Raw genomic sequence first — 24,652 nt, 5'->3', positions numbered from 1 at the left:
TTTTACATTTATAAATAAGAGTGGCCTCGCGTATAAATCGTTTCCATTTAACTGGTGATAACTTTGCTCTTGAAATAGTAGGTTGGGACTGTAAATTGTTTACAAATTATTCTGATTAATGACTCGAACAGTAAAAATTACACAATATCTCCGTACCTTTGCGTAGTATTCTCTCTTCGTACGCACTGATTCTTCTTTGTTCTGACACTCATGCAATGTTGGTTTCATCAGAGGCAGCTACATTTGTGCAAAGCGTTGGTTAGAGCCAATACTATATTTAAAGTATTTTGAATATGCTTGTTGGGCAGCAAAGCGTCTTTCTCAGCTGCCGGGGAATCGGCCTCGGTATCCTTCATCATCATGCGCATTGATCACAGGATAAAATATTATTCTTTGCCACGACAAATGCTTTTACGATACAAAAAATATTTATTTGGAATGTGTGACACTGCCAGGAATACGTTGCTGCGATATATTCACAATAAAATTATGCAAGTTCATTGCAATGGTGCGAAACTTTCTCAGTAATTAAGTAAGCTACAATTACTATAAAGCGAAGCTTTTTGTTGCAAACAAATTACTATGACCTCAAACTTATATTCCAAAAATTTATTCAAGAAAATTTACTATCAGAAATCTCAGGATTAATGGTTATTATCATTTTTTTAATATTGGCTTTATATAAATTGAACAAAATATTTCATTGCGTATTATTTTTTTTTTTCATTAAGGAAGTGATTTTACATATATCATGCATGAAAAAAACTGCCTTTTTGGTTGAAAATATACCAATTTACATATAACACTTAAGAAACGTATATTAATTTATAATAAATTTTGCTTCGTTTTTATAACCTAAGTAGGGTATTAATATTTAATTTTATTTGTAAAATTTTGTCTTTTAATTAAAGCTTTATCGCAATAATAGATATCTTTGTCACCAAAGAAGGTTGTTTCGTTATTTTCATTACAATGCAAGCTTACTTATTTTTTCGTCCATTAGATCGTAATAAGTTTTTCACTCAACTGTTAAAATATTCTTAAAAATAAATATTTGGTTTGGAGCATAGTAACTCTGTAGAATATTTTTTTCTCTGTCATAACAAACCATTTGCTGTGGTAAATAATGATATTTTTATAGGTTAATTAAAAAAACATGTTTGGTGTTGATATTATTGCATCAACGTGTATTTGTATATATATATATCTATATATATATCTATATATATATATATATATATATATATATATATATCTTACTTACAAAGATATGTTTCTGAATACCTCTTCCTACTCTCAGATCAGCAACCTTATTCTCAATAATACCAAACGTCCGGTGAAACATGTAGGAAAATAATAAATATATATAATCTTGAGGCCTGATACAACACCATCCTTTCCTATCAATACGAAAAAATTACTGCAAAAAATACAGTCTCACTACAAACAGTTATTTTATTATACACAGTACATCGTATTTTCTTTAGCTTGTGAAGGGACATGTATATTTCGCTAAAAGATTTCGAGATCAGCTGTATGTTAAATTCGTGACTGGTTAGGTATCTGATGCATGTCTAATGTCAGCACACGAATCGCAGCCATTCAGTGCGGAATCCAACGCGGCCAAATAAGGCAATGTTTTCTGTTGCAGACTGTCGCGAACAACGATATTACTAGTGCATGCATACCTTCTTGCATTCCAACGAGAGGTTACATTTATTCGCGAAAAATACTTGCCCCTAAACTTGTGGAATAAAATAAATTTGTTCATTATCAGGTGAAGCGAAACATATTTGTTTACAATTTTACTTATTCTAATGAAAATATCAATAATGTAATGCAGTTATAGCCATATAGCTAGCAGCACTCTAGTTTCCTTTATCCAACTGCAGAACACAAAACTACAGAATTTCATTGTCATTGTGTTTATATAAGGAAAAGTGTCAGGTTAGGAATGTTGCAACTACTATCCAGTTCTATATTTTTCATTTTGCTTCGCCACTTTGAATAAATTACGAAGAGAAACACAGGTTTATTTTTAAGTTATCAACCGTTTTATTCAGTTAATTCTAATTCTTGTCATATAAAGCTGGAAATAGGGTTGTGACTGCCAAATAGTAAATATTCGTAGTTTTAAAATCACAATAAAACGCCAAGCAGTGATGGGCATATTTGAATTCTTAAATACACATAGGAATGTATACGTAAAAAATATTTTCTGTGAATACGTATATATTCTATTTCCAGGTATTAATACGAATACCTACCATTCCATTCTCTCCCTACGTTATGCCTTTAAATAGTTAAAAATATACTAAATATTTCAAGCAACTAAAATCATAATATACTGTCATATTTATGGCAAAATAAATTACACACACATGTGACATAATAATATGTAGCAATAGTATGGTTTGGTATGTCCGGGCACAGGCTTCATACTAGTTGACGATATATAACTTGTTATTGGTGGTGGGGGGAGTTTGTCTGCGTGCGGATTCCTTGGAGAAAGGATCTGATGTTTTTTATTTTTTTTGCTCTTACCGGTTTCGAACCAAGGACGAGAATCGATTTAATTAATCAGTATTCTAATAAGTAAATTTTTTGATGAAATTGGGAATTTTCCTCGAATCTGTAGCATTAAAATTACGGATTTTCAAGATGGCGGCCGTAACGATAATTACAACAGTTACATCTTAATACAAGATGGTGGTTCTGTCTCGAACGTAAAATTTAAAAAAAAATCACAAGTCCGAAAATGCATTTTATTTTTATATATACCTACCTTATTTAATTTTCAGTCTGGTAAATGTCTTGATGGCCGAGCGGTTAAAGGCGTATGTTTTCCAACCTAGAGATCATAGCTGCGATGGTTCGAATCACAGCGCTTCCGATATATTTTTCATAAAAAAATTAAATTTGATATGTCGATAAGGACCATAATAACTATGGTAGGTAATGGAACATCATCCTTATGTGATGCGACAGAGCGACGCTGGCGCTCTCTATGAACATAAAGCAGAAAAAAACTCGACGGTATCCAAGATGGCGGTCTCCAGTAGAACATAAAAAAATCAAGAGCCACGCTGGCGCTCTCTAGGAAAAAACAGCAGAAACAAAGTCGACGGTATCCAAGATGGCGGCCTCCAGCAGAACAGGAAAAAATCAATATGGTGACATACGAAAATTTCATCTTAATGAGTGGGGCGTTCGATTTCAAGATGGCGGATCTAAGATGGCGGATCCACGATAGCCGCCGGGGTCAAGGCCAAGTCACGGTACTACTTGTCCCGTTACGCTGTGTCCCGTTACGCTCATCCAAGATGGCCGCCGTGACTTCACAATCCAATATGGCGGACACCGGCACCAGTACCACAGCCTGAAGCCTGTGCCCGGACATACCAAACCATACTACTATATTAGCATAAACCAAATTAATTAATTTTTAAAGACACTGACTCAATTTGAATTGAGTCATACATACAAACACATAATAGTTATGCATTATATTAAACTTTGGAAAAGAAAAAAACAATTAAACTGGCTACTGCGTCAAGAATTATTGCAAGTTTGGCGAAATATTAGTCCATCCGCCTCACAGCGGCGTCGTGAGGGTGAAGGAGATACAGGCGCTGGCCCTGTGTCACTATTCACTGGCGGCTAACTTCGAAGAAGTCATCGAGAAGCTTGTGTTACGATATTACAAATGCTTCGATGGTTTTGGCAATTATGAAGAAAAATAAGTCAGATCCTGCTGTACTTTTAGTGGTAAAATTATTATGTTATATAAAATTGTTTTTTTTTTATAGCCCATCGGAGGTTGAGGAAAAAAAGGCCTCATACGTGTGTGAATTCACTTCCTGAATGCTTATCATCGCACTGAACAGAACATCTAGGTAGGAAGAATGCTCATAACTAACATGTGCACACCAAGGGAAAGTGCATTTTTACGTCATTCAGTTACATTAAGTTAAGATGGAGTAATTTTTAAAATCTTTTAAACGTGCCATTTTGTTTTGCTTTTAAAAGATAACAAGATAACCAAACTGATGGACCTTGAATATGTTACACTGCTAAAAAAACAAAAAACAAAAAAAAAACTGCCAACTACGGTTGAACTTTAAGAAAACCTGTTTTAAAGTATATCCTAAAAAATTTTGGATCCAATAGTTAAGTGTGTGAATTATAGAATTCATACAAAAAATCTATAAGATACATGTTTGCATTATTCCTTCAGTTTTCATGCAAGTGATTTTAATAACACAGTTTTACAATTAGAAGTAAATACCCTCTTTTATTGGATTACAGTTATTTCCAAACAAACTTGCATTATATATTTTTTTGTTTTATATTTTATTTTATATTTTAATAATTATATAATTTCATTCTGGTATTCAATTAGTCAAAGTTAAACTGGGGAATTGGTTGTCTTTCGCTTTTAAAATTATGAGGGTGTTTAATTACAGTTTTATACACTTTTGAAGAAACTGATTCAATTAAACTTGGGTAGAAATAGTTCTGTTTATGCTACACATTGTTATGTCACATATGAGTTCAATGTACTATTTTCAAAGGGGTAAAAGTATATATTTTAAATTTTTGAATTATTATATTTGTTTTTAACTCTTAAAAGGTATATTTTAGGGAAATGGTGGACCGGTGGAATGTGAAGCAATACGTTTTCCTCCAGGATGCTGGGAAGTACCAAAAATGGTTGTCTAGAGCTCTAGAAAACCGTTTAAATATTAATGAAGGTGATGAATTCTCGTATTCGCTGATATACAAATACGAATACGTGAATACGGATACACGAATTTTAATATTTTATTCATGTATTCGCATTTTTAATATACGAATAAGAATATTCATACAAAAATATGATTACAACCGTATTCGTATTCACATCTGCAAATATATAAAATTTTTAGTCATAGAAAATAATTTTTGAGAATACATTTGTATTCATATTTACCAATACAGTATGCCCATCACTTACGCCAAGTGAGTTCTGTATATCATTGAAACACTGCGCGGAAACATTTATCTTAAAGGCGTTATTTAACATAAAGAACTAAATTATTATTACCTTTGAAGAATCGCATGATAAAACTTCTTAAAATGATCTTGAATTGGCAATGCCGATTTTAATTATAATTTTTTTTGGTAATACTTGTTACAAAAAACAATTTAGTCAACAAGAAGAAAGACCGGCCGGATTTTTCGGCCATTGTCAGAAATTGCTTGGTTTGTGGGAGTTAGCCGCGTTGAAGGCTGGCTCACCAACGTTTCGGTCGACATTGTAGTCACCATATTCATGGAAGTTATTTTACCTTTAAATACTCTCTACTTAAGAAATTCCTGATTCCGAGTTGGCTGCAGCTGTGGTCCAATGAGGCCTCTCAGGCGAGAGTGCTGAAAGGCAAGAGAACCTACAAATTCGTTATTGAAGGTTTATTAAGAGCGGCTCGTACAGTAATACGCTACACGCCACACCCAGGTTCAACAACTAGCCACTTCCATGCTTCTAGTGTTTATAAACACGACACTGCATCAAGCCGGTTAGTCAATTTAATAGTGGGGAGCTCGTGCACCCCCCCCCCCCCTCCCCCCGTCCCAAATCGTACACCAAAACGTAATTTAGCCTACACAAAAGCGTACACACAAGCCCGTGTGCCAAATTTATCCCCCAAGCCATGCACACCACCCACTGATCCAAGTGATTCTACAAAAGTTTATAATGTGAATATGAAATAATGTGCACAAAGTGAGTTCTATAAACTTTTGTTTCTGGTCACAATGCACACACACACAAACTCAGTGAGAATCTGTTACGCTAAGGATAACGACTGCAATGTCAACCGAAAATTCAGTGAACCCTTAAAACGATATTTTTTAAAGCTGATTTCTCTTGCCTGTCACAAGAAAAACAGCACGCATTGCAGCGAAATGAGAAGATATTGGTTATAAATAGCCTACTGCGCATAAAAGCAGTCTCACACATAGCCGGGTGCGTAAAAGCAAAACAAGCAGTTGGCGAATGGCAACGCTAGTGAGTGCGATGCGAAGTTCAGGCGAAGTACTTACCTACTCAGAGTGGTGTCACAAAGAAAGAAGGAAATGGATTTTTTCTTTTACCCTGTGGGAGGTAGAATGACACTTTATGAAAGCGCCTACAATGGCATGTGGTTTACGAGTTTGGTGTGTAGCGATTGTCGAAGAGAGGTGTTTCCTCTCCTGTATCGTATTCTTCATTTGCATCAGAACTCCTGTGCTCGTGAATATTATGAGATAAAAATATAAATAATTATGTGGTTTTGTTTGTAAAAAATTTTATATGACTATTGATTTGGAAGTGTGCTTCACGAGAATGGTTGTCTGCACTTGTACTCTACTCCCAATGGCGGTCCTAGACTTTTCGGGACCATGGGCCATGCAATTCTACGAGGGCACAATATTTTGAATAGAAGCCTTACAGCAGGGAACGGGGCGTATGGAATAACCCCCTCTCCCCCGGTCCCACCAACAGAAAATATTAAAAATCAACTCTTTCAAACAAAATTTTTTTTTTAAAAACGAATCTGGAACTTGAACCTCGACTAAGGTTTTGCTCATTTATCTTAATACATTTTTAACATTTTCCTCATATTCATAAGTTTCCTTTAGATTAGTTTCATTAATTCTTACGATCAAATTCCTGTGAATTCGCGTATTTATATCAGGCAATAAAATCTTTTTAAGTTTTTCTAATACGAAACCATTAATTGAAATAATTTTTGGCCAGCAATTCAAACTACACGCCAATAACGATATATATTTCTTTCCCCATTTACGACCATATTTTTAACAGAACACCGGACGAACAGGGAAAATAAAGAGGAAATGAGGCGGCGCAGGGGCCTTGAGAAGAATCTAGTATTGCAGTATTGGAGTGAGTGTGGTGTAGTGGTAAGGCACTGGACTCGCATTTCAAAGGACCGGGTTTTAAATCTCGGTCCTGATATCCTGATCTATGTTTTCCTACGGTTTTCTGAAACCACTCCAACTAAGCGCTGGGATGGTCCCTCACTATAGACTACGGTCACATAGATAGGTCTGGCAACTTCCTGTCCTTTGCCTTGGTGTGTCTCGTCAGCTTAGTGAAGCTCGCTGCGGCCTGTGAACTAAAGGCGCTAGTAGTAGGCGGGCCTGCGATTAGTATTGTGTTGGATGGTAGTTACATATATAATATGATATTATTTCTAATTCCGTCACATTTTTTTATTTTTTTCCAATATGACTATGTTTTTATTCGTTTGGGTGCTTGGTAAATGCCTAATCTGTACCAGTGAATTAAAACGTTACCATGTTTGTTAGTTTAGTTGAAGGGGCGAGAGAGCATGCCTCGCTCTTGTATTGCGCCTGGCTGTAATTAAGGTTACGGCTTAAAAGAAAAAATGGTAAGTTAAAACAAAAATTATACATAGAAAGAATATATATAAAGAATATAAATATCGATTTTTGAAATATGACTTAGATGAAAAAGAATTACTGGATTAAAAAAAACTTTTGAAATAATGATATTTGCTTGAGGATGAAAATGTATAGCAAACTAATATTATTTTAATTAAATATGCAATTAACTTTTCAAACATTCTTTTTTATGGGAGACCCAAGTTTGTTTTTAGGTTCCACAACTTGCGGCTAGGTTACAAGTTATTGCCATACATTTAACCCTTAAAGAACTCCCAAATAAATTAAAAATCCTAAACTTTAACCGAAGTTTAAAGCTCAACAGACTTTTAAAAAATTTCTACCCTTATACGGAACTCCCGATTTAGACAGTGTTTATAATGGGTTCCACTACTAATAGCGCTTTAGTTCGCAGGCCTCCGCGAGCTTCAATGAGCGAACGGAGAATGAAGGTAAGTTTACAGGCCTAACTATATGACCGTACTCTAGGCCACAGTTGGCTTCTGCCCAGATATCCCTGCTCCGTAACGCTGTATGTTACAGTCTCTAATAGCATACCTTTCGACAAGACGTAAAACCCAATAAAAAATTCTAGTGATAACGATAAGCTGATAGGAGAGTTTTTGAAACCCTACGTTTAAAAAATATTAATCTAAACCTGGAAACGTTACTGTTACCGCAACTGTAAACTTGATATGTTCATATCTCATCACTTGTAATGTTTTCCCCATTAATTATATTAACAAAAGTCGCAATTTTTGTATTAATCAGGGTAAACCCAAGCATTAAGAAAATCTCAAAGCTGAAACTGTGCATCTTCTGGTACCTGAGATCCAGGAAACTCAGCCCCCCCCCCCCCTTTTTTTTTGAGCGCCATTTTGATGGCTCTGCCGAAGGCAAGTTTGTGTGTTCAACATCAATGGACAATCTCTTACTAAAATACGTCCCCCATGTTGTTAACCGTTCTTTCATCCGCAGTTAAGACAAACGATCATCTTTTAGACTTGTAATAGTTGTGCTACGACGTTTAACGCACACACAACCCGCAGTCGAGCGTAAGATTACAAACGTAATTCATACCAACGTTTGTCGTGCAGCAGCAGTGCTGCGTTCTTACAAACAGGTCTCGTGCATTCAGGGTTTAGTTCATGAGTAAACGTTTTGGTGTTATTAATTAGATTCCGTTTTTGTTGCATTACTAATGTGAGGGTGAGAACGTTTGGTGAAGAGCTTATAAATATATGTACAGAAAGTCCCAGAACTTAATGTCAATCCGAGAATAGTTAATAGGTAGGGACAGGCATTTTTCGCGAAAAGATCTGAATGCATGCTATACTGCAACAATACCCGCACCTGTGGTTTTTTTCCTTGTAATTGGCAGCCGTCTGCGAGAGAAGTCGTTGCCTTGTTTGACCGAGCCACTCAGGACGCGTTTGCTTCAGCACTGAATCACTGTGATTGGTGTTGTTACACTCGATATGTACCTGGGAGAAACTCACCAATCACGAAACACAGACGATGCTACAGTTCTTTAACTTTCATCTAGTCTCGAAATCTTCTCTCGAAATTTGCATGCCACTATTGATAGAACAATTAGTTAACGTTCTTAACAAAAGAAATTAAGAAAAGTATCGTAGTATTTTAGTTATTGATATTTTTTTCCGAAGTTTTTATATCCCTACCGTGCACCAAATTATAAGAAACTGTGACCAAATATTTTTCTTACACAAACATTAATACCTATACTATTTATAATAACAGTTCAAATTAGAATCTAACATGCTTTACTGTCGGGGAAAAAAGTCCTTTGCAAGACTTTGCGGCAAAAGATTTTAATCGAGTAGCTTGGACTATTCCTACTGTAAAATATTGTACTAAGATAACTTAGCCAGTTATGAGTTTAAATGAACCATATTTTCAAATAATTTACTGAGTTATCATAGAATGAATAGTCAAAGTTGCAGGTACAGTATTTTATAATTTGTCGCAAAATGGGGATTTTAACATTTTAGAAAAAAAAACCTGTAACTCAAAAACTGCAATGGTTTTTTTGTTTCAGAAACGTAATTCTTTGGCCTCAAGTTGAGTTATAGGACATTCATTTTTATGTATGTGTGTATATAATCTCTGAGCGGGTCTGTTATCCTTTTGAAGCCCCCACACAGAAAGCTGCCCCTTCGTACATATAGGTAGGTACTATATAAACCCTTCCACATGCTTGTTTGCCATGTTTTTTTTAAACACAGAACACAACAGAACTTGTCTGAAGTTTGTTGGTAAGAACCAGTTATTAAGAACTACAAAGAACCCTTAGGTTATTTGAGGAGTAACCTCGTTGAAGAGTCTGTAAATTCACCGTGAACTGTAACAGTGGCGGATGTGGGATCTCTTAAGGGCCCCACCTACCTGGGCAAACACATGGTGTGCAGAGCTTCAGAAGAAACCACATGATTAAAAACTGGCAAATCTTTCGGAATGGTGAATATAAATTAAGAATACCCTGAGGGCGGATGAGTATTTATGTTTCCGTAATTATTTTTCATAATAGGCCTAATGTTTTTAAGGAGAGTGAAAATGGCTAAAACGTTTGTGTCCAGAATAATATTTTGGTCCTGGCGGAGATTCTTTAAAGCACTCAAGGAACTGGCATTATCCCTTTATCTTAATTTATCCGCCATATAATGTTATATGTTTACTGCTCAGATCTCATAGTCGCCCGAAGCACTGTGCCGAAACATAGTCCAGATGTTATGGAAACTGTTTATTTATTATTTTATTGACATTTCTGAATGTTCAGTTGTCTATAATGTATTTTTGTAGTGCGTTTTACTTATATTTTGAGCTATTACTGTGATAAAAGTATTCAAAAACTACGAATTCAAAATTGCGTATGAGATGTGCCCAACCTAGTTTCCCGTATATTATCAAACCCTTAAAATAATGCAGGCATAATATAAAAATTTATCAAACAACATTTTCAGTATAGTAATTTATCCAATTCAAGTTTTATCTATTAAATATAAATTATTAACTATGAGTACATTTGGTTTTTAGTCATTCCCAATTACACAAACTTTGCAATAAATTGTGTTGCTGAATTGCAATCCCTATATAAGGTATTTTATCCTAAAACCTTAATTATATATTTTATTATGCTTTTTTCCTCACATATGTATTATTGGTTGCTGGTTAGACTAAATAATCTGCATGCAGTTTCGTCTTGAATGTTTTACGTTATTGGTGTTTTGAGTATAGGCTAGTGATTGTTGAAGATAATTTTCTCGCACAACACGCACTTCCAGAGCTACAGCACGACGAGAAGACAGTGCGCTAGTTGAGAGCATTGCGCTAAGACCCGTTCTTCAATGACACGGAAACGGATACTGATCTCCCGAAAATTTTCACTATCCCTTCTGCTGCTTCCATAACTCGCGAAAAAGTGACAAATGACAAGCAATGATATTACATTACAGGATTCCGATATATTAATTTAATTTACATAAAACATATACGAAACCATTGCACCAGCAAAATAAACAATATTAATCAAAAGAAATGATAAGTGATGATAGTAGTGTGTAATAGCCGGAACTGGATCAGGCCTCAGGCGGTGGAGCCGGGAGCCGGTGTCCGCCATCTTGGATTGTGACGTCACGGCGGCCATCTTGGATTGTGACGTCACGGCGGCCATCTTGGATAAGCGTAACGGGACACAGCGTAATGGGACACAGCGTAACGGGACATAACGTAACGGGACAAGTAGATCACGGCGGCCATTTTGGATCCGCCATCTTGGATATGTCATTTTGGATGACGTCATTGTGTGTGTTCTCGAACATTCCGACGTTGTGTTTTCCGCCATTTTGAATGATGAAGTCACCGTTGCAATTATTGTTACGGTCGCCATCTTGAAATTTGGACGCCATCTTGAAAATCTTTAATTATTATCCGATTTTAATGAAAAAAATTCCAAAATTCATCAAAAAATTAACTCATTTGAATTCTGATTGATTATATCGATCACCGTCCTCGGTTCGAACCCGGTGAGTGCAAAAAAAAACTAAAAATGGCGACAGGCTCCTTCCTCAATGGTGGATGCAGGCAGACTGACTCCTACCACTTTTTTTTTCAAAGCATATATACCATCAGGTAGTATGACGTCATGTCCGCCATCTTGAAATTTGGACGCCATCTTGAAAATCATTATTTATTATCCGATTTTAATAAAAAAAATTCCAAAATTCATCAAAAAATTATCGTATTTGAATTCTGTTTGGTTATATCGATTCCCGTCCTTGGTTAGATTCCCGGCGAGAGTAAACATCAGATCCTTCCTCCATGAAAGCTACCTAGACTGATCTACCACCACCAGTACCAAGGTATATATCATCAACTGGTATGACATCATGTCCACCATCTTGTCTTCATCCGCTGGAGACCACCATCTTGTTTTCGTCTGCTAGAGTGTGCCGATACCATGTAGTATAATTATCTGGTCACAATACTTTTGTCCTCAACTGTTGACATTGAACATTGACCTTGGCCTTTGACCTTGACCTTGAAATCTGACCTTGACCTTGAAATTTGACCTTGAACTTCGACCTTGACCTTAAAATTTGACCCTGACCTTGAAATGTGACCTTGACCTTGACCTTGAAATTTGACCTTGACCTTGAACTTTGACCTTGACCTTCAAATTTGACCCTGACCTTGAAATTTGACATTGACCTTGACCTTAAAATTTGACCTTGACCTTGAAATTTGACCTTGACCTTGAAATTTGACTTTGTCCTTGTCGACCATCATGGATCCGACATTTTATGTTCAGTACATGCTACCAGGAGCTACCACCTGCTGGAGTACTCCATCTTGTGTGTGTACTTGTATTATAGAGTACATTTTTACAGTGCAGTAATCATTTATTACGGAGGTGCCCCCCGCCATCTTGAAATTCGGACGCCATCTTGAAATCATGTAATAATGTAGCTAGAAAAGCGGGAAAAAATCCAAAATTTATCAAATAAATCACTCATTTATATACATATTGATTCGGTCAGTTGCTGTCCCTGGTTCGATACTTGATCGATGCAATAATGTTTAATTTCATGTAAAAAATAATAATTTCAATAAACCATGTTCAACATTCGTAAAGAGACTTTAAAACCTCTACTACCATCATCCTATAAGCCATCAAGACCACCATATTGAAAATTCGTAATTATATAGCTAGAGATCCGGGAAAAAGTTCAGAAATCATTAAATAAATTTCCGATCAATATACTGATTAATTAGATCGACTAAGGTCCTTGGTACGATCTGGGATGATGCAAAAAAAATTAAATATAACATCAATTTAACATAATAGTAACAGGTTCGAGGAATTAAACACTGCAAGTTCTTTTACAAACATAATATTTATTACATAATTTCTATTCTACTACAGGATCACTTATGAAAGCCAGCAATCTTATAATCACTTAGTTCCGCAGCGGTGTGAAATGACTAATTCTTAGCTCCAATCGGTTTATACTAGACAAGAGTCCAGCCAGAACCTTTACAGACATAGTCCACCTCTTCTTGACAGAGTTTCTGGATACCGTTTTTAACAGTTTGCTTCACATCGTTAGAACTGTAAATTACTGCAGCCGATGTCTTGAATGCACACTTCTTCACTTTGTCATCGAACGGATATGGCTTTCCATATATACAGTCCAACCACAAGTTATATTTCAAAGGTCCGTTTGTTGCTACATCATCAGTAAGCTGATTGATTATCTTTTGTCTGATATCGTCAAGAAAATTACAAATGTCCTTCGACTCACCGAACGTATTTAGATAATAGTAGTCTTTCAACGTTCCACGAAATGCAGCCTGCGCCAAGTAGAAGCCATTATCGTTCACTTGTAATGCTCCGAACACAGTCTTAGGTTTAGTTCCATGTTCAGACGTCATAACAATCGGTTGCTGGGCATCTGATTTTTTGGTTGTATGCTTTCGTGTCTACAATCTAAAGCGAGGTGTCGAAATGTCGGCAGGTAGTTCAGCAGTAGGAGCACAGACTCCACCTTTACAAATTTTCGCATGATGTCGAAAACTGTCAATTCGAGTAAACCATTTAAGGCACTCATCACATCGAAACTTCATGCGAGAAGGATTCTTCGTGCATTTGCTCCGCTCATGTCTTCGTGCATTATGGGAAAATGCGAACGACGTATCACAGTAGCTGCAAGGATACCGTGGTGATGAAGACGAACCTTTCAGACCCGATCCAGATACTGACGTTGCCGCAGTTGCACCATCTCCAGGCATACTCTTATGAACATCAATGCATCGTTGTTGCGCCGAAACCTTTACTTTCTGCCGAACAGCAGGACCTTTGCATGCCTTCATGTGCGTTTTCATATTATCTTTTCTGGCAAACTGCTTATGACATTTCTCACAAACAAACATTTTACGATATAGGTTCTTGGCACATTCTCTATTCTCATGTCGTCGAGCATTGCTGTTGTTTGAGAAAATCTTGTCGCAGTAACAGCACCGATGTTCGTTAGTTGTTGTCGATTCGGCATCCATTGAAGTCTCCATTGATGGCGAACCAGCGTTCGCCGAGTTTCCCTGTGCAGCCAGCACTAGCGGCATTGAAGACTCCATTGATGGCGAACCAGCGTTCGCCGAGTTTCCCTGTGCAGCCAGCACTAGCGGCATTAAAGTCTCTTCTGCTGGCGGTACCACGTCTGTTGAAGTCTCCTCCAGTGTTGACATCGACGTTGCCAACGGGATCTGCTCCACCATCGTCGACGCTGACGTCATGGTTCCCGCAGTCGATGGTACAACCTCCATCGAGTTCGTCGTTAAGTCAGTAAAGATGCCATCGAGTTCGCAAGAACAGGTAATTACGTGATTAATTCACCAGAAGAAACAAACTAGGTGATCCTTACACCGACGACGTCAGTAACAAACTGAGCGTCCTGTTGTCTAGGACTCTCTAATATACATGCACCGTAAGGAATAATACTCTAGTCAAATTAAGAACCATTTACAATAATACTAGAGTCAAAACAACATTAAAAATAGAAGGGCCATCAACGAAAAGGCAGCACATTTGGAAGCACCGACAACGAAAAGGCAGCACATTTGGAAGCACCGACAACGTAAAGGCAGCACATTTGGAAGCACCGACAACGAAAAGGCAGCACATTTGGAAGCACCGACAACGAAAAGGCAGCACATTTGGAAGCACCGACAACGAAAAGGCAGCACATTTGGAAGCACCGACAACGAAAAGGCAGCACATTTGGAAGCACCGACAACGAAAAGGCAGCACATTTGGAAGCACCGACAACGAAAAGGCATCACATTTGGAAGCACCGACAACGTAAAGGCAGCACATTTGGAAGCACCGACAACGAAAAGGCAGCACATTTGGAAGCACCGACAAAGAAAAGGCAGCACCGCCAACGAAAAGGAAGCACATTTGGAAGCACCGACAAAGAAAAGGCAGCACCGCCAACGAAAAGGAAGCACATTTGGAAGCACCGACAACGAAAAGGCAGCACATTTGGAAGCACCGACAACGAAAAGGTAGCACATTTGGAAGCACCGACAAAGAAAAGGCAGCACCGCCAACGAAAAGGAAGCACATTTGGAAGCACCGACAAAGAAAAGGCAGCACCGCCAACGAAAAGGAAGCACATTTGGAAGCACCGACAACGAAAAGGCAGCACCGCCAAAGAAAAGACAGCACATTTGGAAGCACCGACAACGAAAAGGCAGCACCACCAACGAAAAGGCAGCACATTTGGAAGTACCGACAACGAAAAGGAAGCACCATCAACGAAAAGGCCGCACCGCCAACGAAAAGGAAGCACATTTGGAAGCACCGACAAAGAAAAGGCAGCACCGCCAACGAAAAGGAAGCACATTTGGAAGCACCGACAAAGAAAAAGCAGCACCGCCAACGAAAAGGAAGCACATTTGGAAGCACCGACAACGAAAAGGCAGCACTATCGACGAAAAGGAAGCACATTAATTTGTCATTGACTCCAATATTCATTGGATCCGATATTCATTGGCTTCAATATTCATTGGCTCCAATATTCATTGACTCCAATATCCATGAGCTCCAATATCAATTGGCTCGAATTGCTCCAAATGTTCCATCAGCCTTTTGGCTCCAACAGTTTTTTGGCTGCGATAGTCATTGGCTCCAATAGTCATTGGCTACAATATTCATTGGCATCAATAATCATTGACTGCAATATTCATTGGTTCCAATATTCATTGGCTCCAATATTCATTGGCTCCATCAGTCATTGACAACTACAGTCTTTTGGCTCCAAATATATTAGGCTAGAATTCTTCGAGTCTAAGAGACTATGAGACCACATGGCTACGAGTCTAAAATGATCTAGCTGATTACGAGTTATACATGGCTTGCGAGGCTACAGAGCTACGAAGATTCTAGTACACAGGTTTACATGACTGCGAGGATACAGGACTACAAGTCTGCAAGAGTACTTGACTACGAAGGTACTCGTCTACATGACTCCAGTTACCGCATCTGTCTTCGATGTAATTTTCTCTTTTGCTACATCTTCACCATCAGCATTATGTTATAAGATTACAAAGCTACTTGCTTACGTAGCTTCAAGTCTACGAGGCTCCAATACATCATGACTACGAGACTACGAGCCATAAGGTTACGAGACTATGCAATTCACGGTCCGCCATCTTGGATTGCGACGTCACGGCTGCCATCTTGGATGGGTGTGATTTTGACCTTTGACCGAAACCGCAGGAATGATCGCAAGCACACGGATTAACCATCATAATATTGGCAAGAATAATCAGGAGCACACGGAGAAAAACGACACATGTTTTCTTTGATTTCATAAAATTACAGAAAAAAAATATTTAAAAATAAAAATAAATTAATAAAAAATTTAAAATAAAAACAAAAAATAAATAAACAGATTCTGCTAGCTTGTAAACTTATCATTGTTGAGCAAAGATAGAGTTCTAGTACAAGCCAAAATTTTATTTATTTTTTGTTTTTATTTTAAATTTTTTTATTAATTTATTTTTATTTTTATGATATCAAAGAAAACATGTGTCGTTTTTCTCCGTGTGCTCCTGATTATTCTTGCCAATATTATGATGGTTAATCCGTGTGCTTGCGATCATTCCTGCGGTTTCGGTCAAAGGTCAAAATCACACCCATCCAAGATGGCAGCCGTGACGTCGCAATCCAAGATGGCGGACCGTGAATCGCATAGTCTCGTAACCTCATGGCTCGTAGTCTCGTAGTCATGATGTATTGGAGCCTCGTAGACTTGAAGCTACGTAAGCAAGTAGCTTTGTAATCTTATAACATAATGCTGATGGTGTAGATGTAGCAAAAGAGAAAATTACATCGAAGACAGATGCGGTAACTGGAGTCATGTAGACGAGTACCTTCGTAGTCAAGTACTCTTGCAATCTTGTAGTCCTGTATCCTCGCAGTCATGTAAACCTGTGTACTAAAAACTTCGTAGCTCTGTAGCCTCGCAAGCCATGTATAACTCGTAACCAGCTAGATCATTTTAGACTCGTAGCCATGTGGTCTCATAGTCCCTTAGACTCAAAGAATTCTAGCCTAATATATTTGGAGCCAAAAGACTTTTGGGAAAAAAGACTGTAGTTGTCAATGACTGATGGAGCCAATGAATATTGGAGCCAATGAATATTGGAACAAATGAATATTGCAGTCAATGATTATTGGAGCCAACGAATATTGTAGCCAATGACTATTGGAGCCAATGACTATCGGAGCCAAAAGACTGTTGGAGCCAAAAGGCTGATGTAACCTTTTGGAGCAATTCGAGCCAATTGATATTGGAGCTCATGGATATAGGAGTCAATGAATATTGGAGCCAATGAATATTGAAGCCAATGAATATTGGAGCCAATGAATATTGGAGTCAATGACAAATTAATGTGCTTCCTTTTCGTCGATGGTGCTGCCTTTTCGTTGTCGGTGCTTCCAAATGTGCTTCCTTTTCGTTGGCGGTGCTGCTTTTTCTTTGTCGGTGCTTCCAAATGTGCTTCCTTTTCGTTGGCGGTGCTGCCTTTTCTTTGTCGGTGCTTCCAAATGTGCTTCCTTTTCGTTGGCGGTGCTGCCTTTTCGTTGTCGGTGCTGCCTTTTCGTTGTCGGTGCTTCCAAATGTGCTGCCTTTTCGTTGGCGGTGCTGCCTTTTCGTTGTCGGTGCTTCCAAATGTGCTGTCTTTTCTTTGGCGGTGCTGCCTTTTCGTTGTCGGTGCTTCCAAATGTGCTTCCTTTTCGTTGGCGGTGCTGCCTTTTCTTTGTCGGTGCTTCCAAATGTGCTTCCTTTTCGTTGGCGGTGCTGCCTTTTCTTGGTCGGTGCTTCCAAATGTGCTACCTTTTCGTTGTCGGTGCTTCCAAATGTGCTGCCTTTTCGTTGTCGGTGCTTCCAAATGTGCTTCCTTTTCGTTGACGGTGCTGCCTTTTCTTTGTCGGTGCTTCCAAATGTGCTTCCTTTTCGTTGGCGGTGCTGCCTTTTCTTTGTCGGTGCTTCCAAATGTGCTGCCTTTTCGTTGTCGGTGCTTCCAAATGTGCTGCCTTTTCGTTGTTGGTGCTTCCAAATGTGCTGCCTTTACGTTGTCGGTGCTTCCAAATGTGCTGCCTTTTCGTTGTCGGTGTTTCCAAATGTGCTGCCTTTTCGTTGTCGGTGCTTCCAAATGTGCTGCCTTTTCGTTGTCGGTGCTTCCAAATGTGCTGCCTTTTCGTTGTCGGTGCTTCCAAATGTGCTGCCTTTACGTTGTCGGTGCTTCCAAATGTGCTGCCTTTTCGTTGTCGGTGCTTCCAAATGTGCTGCCTTTTCGTTGATGGCCCTTCTATTTTTAATGTTGTTTTGACTCTAGTATTATTGTAAATGGTTCTTGATTTGACTAGCGTATTATTCCATACGGTGCATGTATATAAACGAGTCCTAGACAACAGGACGCTTAGTTTGTTACTGACGTCGTCGGTGTAAGGATCACCTAGTTTGTTTCTTCTGGTGAATTAATCACGTAATTACCTGTTCTTGCGAACTCGATGGCATCTTTACCGACTTAACGACGAACTCGATGGAGTTTGTACCATCGACAGCGGGAACCATGACGTCAGCGTCGACGATGGTGGAGCAGATCCCGTTGGCAACGTCGATGTCAACACTGGAGGAGACTTCAACAGACGTGGTACCGCCAGCAGAAGAGACTTTAATGCCGCTAGTGCTGGCTGCACAGGGAATCTCGGCGAACGCTGGTTCGCCATCAATGGAGACTTCAATGGATGCCGAATCGACAACAACTAACGAACATCGGTGCTGTTACTGCGACAAGATTTTCTCAAACAACAGCAATGCTCGACGACATGAGAATAGAGAATGTGCCAAGAACCTATATCGTAAAATGTTTGTTTGTGAGAAATGTCATAAGCAGTTTGCCAGAAAAGATAATATGAAAACGCACATGAAGGCATGCAAAGGTCCTGCTGTTCGGCAGAAAGTAAAGGTTTCGGCGCAACAACGATGCATTGATGTTCATAAGAGTATGCCTGGAGATGGTGCAACTGCGGCAACGTCAGTATCTGGATCGGGTCTGAAAGGTTCGTCTTCATCACCACGGTATCCTTGCAGCTACTGTGATACGTCGTTCGCATTTTCCCATAATGCACGAAGACATGAGCGGAGCAAATGCACGAAGAATCCTTCTCGCATGAAGTTTCGATGTGATGAGTGCCTTAAATGGTTTACTCGAATTGACAGTTTTCGACATCATGCGAAAATTTGTAAAGGTGGAGTCTGTGCTCCTACTGCTGAACTACCTGCCGACATTTCGACACCTCGCTTTAGATTGTAGACACGAAAGCATACAACCAAAAAATCAGATGCCCAGCAACCGATTGTTATGACGTCTGAACATGGAACTAAACCTAAGACTGTGTTCGGAGCATTACAAGTGAACGATAATGGCTTCTACTTGGCGCAGGCTGCATTTCGTGGAACGTTGAAAGACTACTATTATCTAAATACGTTCGGTGAGTCGAAGGACATTTGTAATTTTCTTGACGATATCAGACAAAAGATAATCAATCAGCTTACTGATGATGTAGCAACAAACGGACCTTTGAAATATAACTTGTGGTTGGACTGTATATATGGAAAGCCATATCCGTTCGATGACAAAGTGAAGAAGTGTGCATTCAAGACATCGGCTGCAGTAATTTACAGTTCTAACGATGTGAAGCAAACTGTTAAAAACGGTATCCAGAAACTCTGTCAAGAAGAGGTGGACTATGTCTGTAAAGGTTCTGGCTGGACTCTTGTCTAGTATAAACCGATTGGAGCTAAGAATTAGTCATTTCACACCGCTGCGGAACTAAGTGATTATAAGATTGCTGGCTTTCGTAAGTGATCCTGTAGTAGAATAGAAATTATGTAATAAATATTATGTTTGTAAAAGAACTTGCAGTGTTTAATTCCTCGAACCTGTTACTATTATGTTAAATTGATGTTATATTTAATTTTTTTTGCATCATCCCAGATCTTACCAAGGACCTTAGTCGATCTAATTAATCAGTATATTGATCGGAAATTTATTTAATGATTTCTGAACTTTTTCCCGGATCTCTAGCTATATAATTACGAATTTTCAATATGGTGGTCTTGATGGCTTATAGGATGATGGTAGTAGAGGTTTTAAAGTCTCTTTACGAATGTTGAACATGGTTTATTGAAATTATTATTTTTTACATGAAATTAAACATTATTGCATCGATCAAGTATCGAACCAGGGACAGCAACTGACCGAATCAATATGTATATTAATGAGTGATTTATTTGATGAATTTTGGATTTTTTCCCGCTTTTCTAGCTACATTATTACATGATTTCAAGATGGCGTCCGAATTTCAAGATGGCGGGGGGCACCTCCGTAATAAATGATTACTGCACTGTAAAAATGTACTCTATAATACAAGTACACACACAAGATGGAGTACTCCAGCAGGTGGTAGCTCCTGGTAGCATGTACTGAACATAAAATGTCGGATCCATGATGGTCGACAAGGACAAAGTCAAATTTCAAGGTCAAGGTCAAATTTCAAGGTCAAGGTCAAATTTTAAGGTCAAGGTCAAGGTCAAATTTCAAGGTCAGGGTCAAATTTGAAGGTCAAGGTCAAAGTTCAAGGTCAAGGTCAAATTTCAAGGTCAAGGTCAAGGTCAAATTTCAAGGTCAAGGTCAAAGGCCAAGGTCAATGTTCAATGTCAACAGTTGAGGACAAAAGTATTGTGACCAGATAATTATACTACATGGTATCGGCACACTCTAGCAGACGAAAACAAGATGGTGGTCTCCAGCGGATGAAGACAAATGGTGGACATGATGTCATACCAGTTGATGATATATACCTTGGTACTGGTGGTGGTAGATCAGTCTAGGTAGCTTTCATGGAGGAAGGATCTGATGTTTACTCTCGCCGGGAATCTAACCAAGGACGGGAATCGATATAATCAAACAGAATTTAAATACGATAATTTTTTGATGAATTTTGGAATTTTTTTCATTAAAATCGGATAATAATTAAAGATTTTCAAGATGGCGTCCGATTTTCAAGATGGCGACCGTAACAAAAATTGCAACGGTGACGTCATCATTCAAAATGGCGGAAAACACAACGTCGGAATGTTCGAGAATACACACAATGACGTCATCCAAAATGACAGATCCAAGATGGCGGATCCAAAATGGCCGCCGTGATCTACTTGTCCCGTTACGTTTTGTCCCGTTACGATTTTTCCCGTTACGCTGTGTCCCATTATGCTTATCCAAGATGGCCGCCATGAAGTCACAATCCAAGATGGCCGCCGTGACGTCACAATCCAAGATGGCGGACACCGGCTCCCGGCTCCACCGCCTGAGGCCTGATCTAGTTCCGGCTATTACACACTACTGATGATGGAACATTGGATATTCTTGAACTTGAAACAATTTAATCGAAATTTAGAACATAAACAAACGAGGTTAAAAACACAGCCAAGTGCTCGGCTTCTATTGGTCCTACGGAAGAGTACAGCAGTGCCGAGCAAATCCATCTGCATGATATTGTTGAAAAACTGTTCTCCGTTTCCGTGTCATTGTGTACCGGGCCTTAAAGACGACACCAGACTAGAAGCACCGGCGAGCATCGCACTTATCTATAGACAGGTACACGATGTCAGCGCGTGTACGAGAAGAGTTCCCGGGAGTGGTACCAGTGGTGCGAGGCAGCGGGTATTTGTGCAGTCAAAGTGGTGCAAGGAGAGTAGCCGGTAGTGGTGCCGGTGTTGCGAGACAGCGGGTACCTGAGCAATCAATATGTTGCAAGGACAGTAGCCGGGAGTGGTGCCGGTGTTGCGAGACAGCGGGTACCTGAGCAATCAATATGGTGCAAGGAGAGTAGCCGGGAGTGGTGCCGGTGGTGCGAGACAGCGGGTACCTGTGCAGTCAAAGTGGTGCAAGGAGAGTAGCTGGGAGTGTAGCCGGTGGTGCGAGGCAGCGGGTACCTGTGCAGTCAAAGTGGTGCAAGGAGAGTAGCTGGGAGTGTAGCCGGTGGTGCGAGGCAGAGGATACCTGTGCAGTCAATGTGGTGCGAGGAGAGTAGCCAGGAGTGGTGCCGGTGGTGCGAGACAGCGGGTACCTGTGCAGTCAAAGTGGTGCGAGGAGAGTAGCCGGGAGTGTAGCCGGTGGTGCGAGGCAGCGGGTACCTGTGCAGTCAAAGTGGTGCGAGGAGAGTAGCCGGGAGTGTAGCCGGTGGTGCGAGGCAGCGGGTACCTGTGCAGTCAAAGTGGTGCAAGGAGAGTAGCTGGGAGTGTAGCTGGTGGTCCGAGGCAGCGGGTACCTGTGCAGTCAAAGTGGTGCGAGGAGAATAGCTGGGAGTGTAGCCGGTGGTCCGAGGCAGCGGGTACCTGTGCAGTCAAAGTGGTGCGTTGAGAGTAGCCGGGAGTGGTGCCGGTGGTCCGAGGCAGCGGGTACCTGTGCAGTCAAAGTGGTGCGAGGAGAGTAGCCGGGAGTGTAGCCGGTGGTGCGAGGCAGCGGGTACCTGTGCAGTCAAAGTGGTGCGAGGAGAGTAGCCGGGAGTGTAGCCGGTGGTGCGAGGCAGCGGGTACCTGTGCAGTCAAAATGGTGCAAGGAGAGTAGCTGGGAGTGTAGCTGGTGGTCCGAGGCAGCGGGTACCTGTGCAGTCAAAGTGGTGCGAGGAGAGTAGCTGGGAGTGTAGCCATTGGTGCGAGGCAGCGGGTACCTGTGCAGTCAAAGTGGTGCGAGGAGAGTAGCCGGGAGTGGTGCCGGTGGTGCGAGGCAGCGGGTACCTGTGCAGTCAAAGTGGTGCGAGGAGAGTAGCTGGGAGTGTAGCCGGTGGTGCGAGGCAGCGGGTACCTGTGCAGTCAAAGTGGTGCGAGGAGAGTAGCCGGGAGTGGTGCCGGTGGTGCAAGACAGCGGGTACCTGTGCAGTCAAAGTGGTGCGAGGAGAGTAGCCGGGAGTGGTGCCGGTGGTCCGAGGCAGCGGGTACCTGTGCAGTCAAAGTGGTGCGAGGAGAGTAGCTGGGAGTGTAGCCGGTGGTCCGAGGAAGCGGGTACCTGTGCAGTCAAAGTGGTGCGAGGAGAGTAGCTGGGAGTGTAGCCGGTGGTGCGAGGCAGCGGGTACCTGTGCAGTCAAAGTGGTGCGAGGAGAGTAGCTGGGAGTGTAGCCGGTGGTGCGAGGCAGCGGGTACCTGTGCAGTCAAAGTGGTGCAAGGAGAGTAGCTGGGAGTGTAGCCGGTGGTCCGAGGCAGCGGGTACCTGTGCAGTCAAAGTGGTGCGAGGAGAGTAGCTGGGAGTGTAGCCGGTGGTGCGAGGCAGCGGGTACCTGTGCAGTCAAAGTGGTGCAAGGAGAGTATCTGGGAGTGTAGCCGGTGGTCCGAGGCAGAGGATACCTGTGCAGTTAAAGTGGTGCGAGGAGAGTAGCCGGGAGAGGTGCCGGTGGTGCGAGGCAGCGGGTACCTGTGCAGTCAATGTGGTGCAAGGAGAGTAGCTGGGAGTGTAGCCGGTGGTGCGAGGCAGCGGGTACCTGTGCAGTCAAAGTGGTGCAAGGAGAGTATCTGGGAGTGTAGCCGGTGGTCCGAGGCAGAGGATCAGTCAAAGTGGTGCGAGGAGAGTAGCCGGGAGAGGTGCCGGTGGTGCGAGGCAGCGGGTACCTGTGCAGTCAATGTGGTGCAAGGAGAGTAGCTGGGAGTGTAGCCGGTGGTGCGAGGCAGCGGGTACCTGTGCAGTCAAAGTGGTGCAAGGAGAGTATCTGGGAGTGTAGCCGGTGGTCCGAGGCAGAGGATACCTGTGCAGTTAAAGTGGTGCGAGGAGAGTATCCGGGAGAAGTGCCGGTGGTGCGAGGCAGCGGGTACCTGTGCAGTCAATGTGGTGCAAGGAGAGTAGCTGGGAGTGTAGCCGGTGGTCCGAGGCAGCGGATACCTGTGCAGTCAAAGTGGTGCGAGGAGAGTAGCTGGGAGTGGTGCCGGTGGTGCGAGGCAGCGGGTACCTGTGCAGTCAAAGTGGTGCGAGGAGAGTAGCTGGGAGTGTAGCCGGTGGTGCGAGGCAGCGGGTACCTGTGCAGTCAAAGTGGTGCAAGGAGAGTAGCCGGGAGTGGTGCCGGTGGTGCGAGACAGCGGGTACCTGTGCAGTCAAAGTGGTGCGAGGAGAGTAGCTGGGAGTGGTGCCGGTGGTGCGAGGCAGCGGGTACCTGTGCAGTCAAAGTGGTGCGAGATCTCGTGCGCCAGCACCACGCCGACGCCCGCCAGCAGCCTGTGCGCGGGGTAGGAGGCGTGGTAGAAGGGCTCCGCCATCATGCCCAGCGGGACGACTGTGCAAGAGGAGAACAGAAGGGCTAAGGGCGTGACATGACTCACCGGCGGCGGCGAAGTGGCGGGTGAACAGTCGCCCCATGGCGGCGCCTAGGAGGGCGTACCTCATGTACTGCGGCCCGCGCAGGTGGAAGTCTCGGAGGCGGGCCGCGACGCCGAGCGGCACCGCTGCATGCGGCGCCACAGAAACAAACAAGTGCACATTGGCTCTGTCTGCGGTGGAGGTCCAACACTTCTACGACCTCTCAACCTAGCAGGTACTTGGCGGTCTCGTCACCAGAACCTTCTAGTGC

The 24,652-nt window shown here is 41.4% G+C and overlaps 1 protein-coding gene across 3 annotated transcripts in view; it reads right to left on the bottom strand.

Moving 5' to 3' along the window:
* Positions 1-24,652, bottom strand: part of LOC134527079 (endothelin-converting enzyme 2-like) — a 137,341-nt gene that overhangs the window by 7,790 nt on the left and 104,899 nt on the right. For 2 of the 3 annotated variants that reach the window (XM_063359423.1, XM_063359424.1), the window contains exon 14: positions 24,405-24,527. In XM_063359423.1, coding sequence (XP_063215493.1) covers positions 24,405-24,527 — 123 coding nt within the window. Of the gene's footprint in view, positions 1-24,238; positions 24,359-24,404; positions 24,528-24,652 lie in introns of all 3 variants that reach the window. The other variant, XM_063359425.1, reaches the window with a different exon arrangement.

The sequence above is a fragment of the Bacillus rossius genome, chromosome 1 (genome assembly GCF_032445375.1).
Source record: "Bacillus rossius redtenbacheri isolate Brsri chromosome 1, Brsri_v3, whole genome shotgun sequence".
Taxonomy (NCBI): Eukaryota; Metazoa; Arthropoda; class Insecta; order Phasmatodea; family Bacillidae; genus Bacillus; species Bacillus rossius.
The sequence above is the reverse complement of the archived record's forward strand: the minus strand, read 5'-3'. Positions and strand labels throughout refer to the sequence as shown.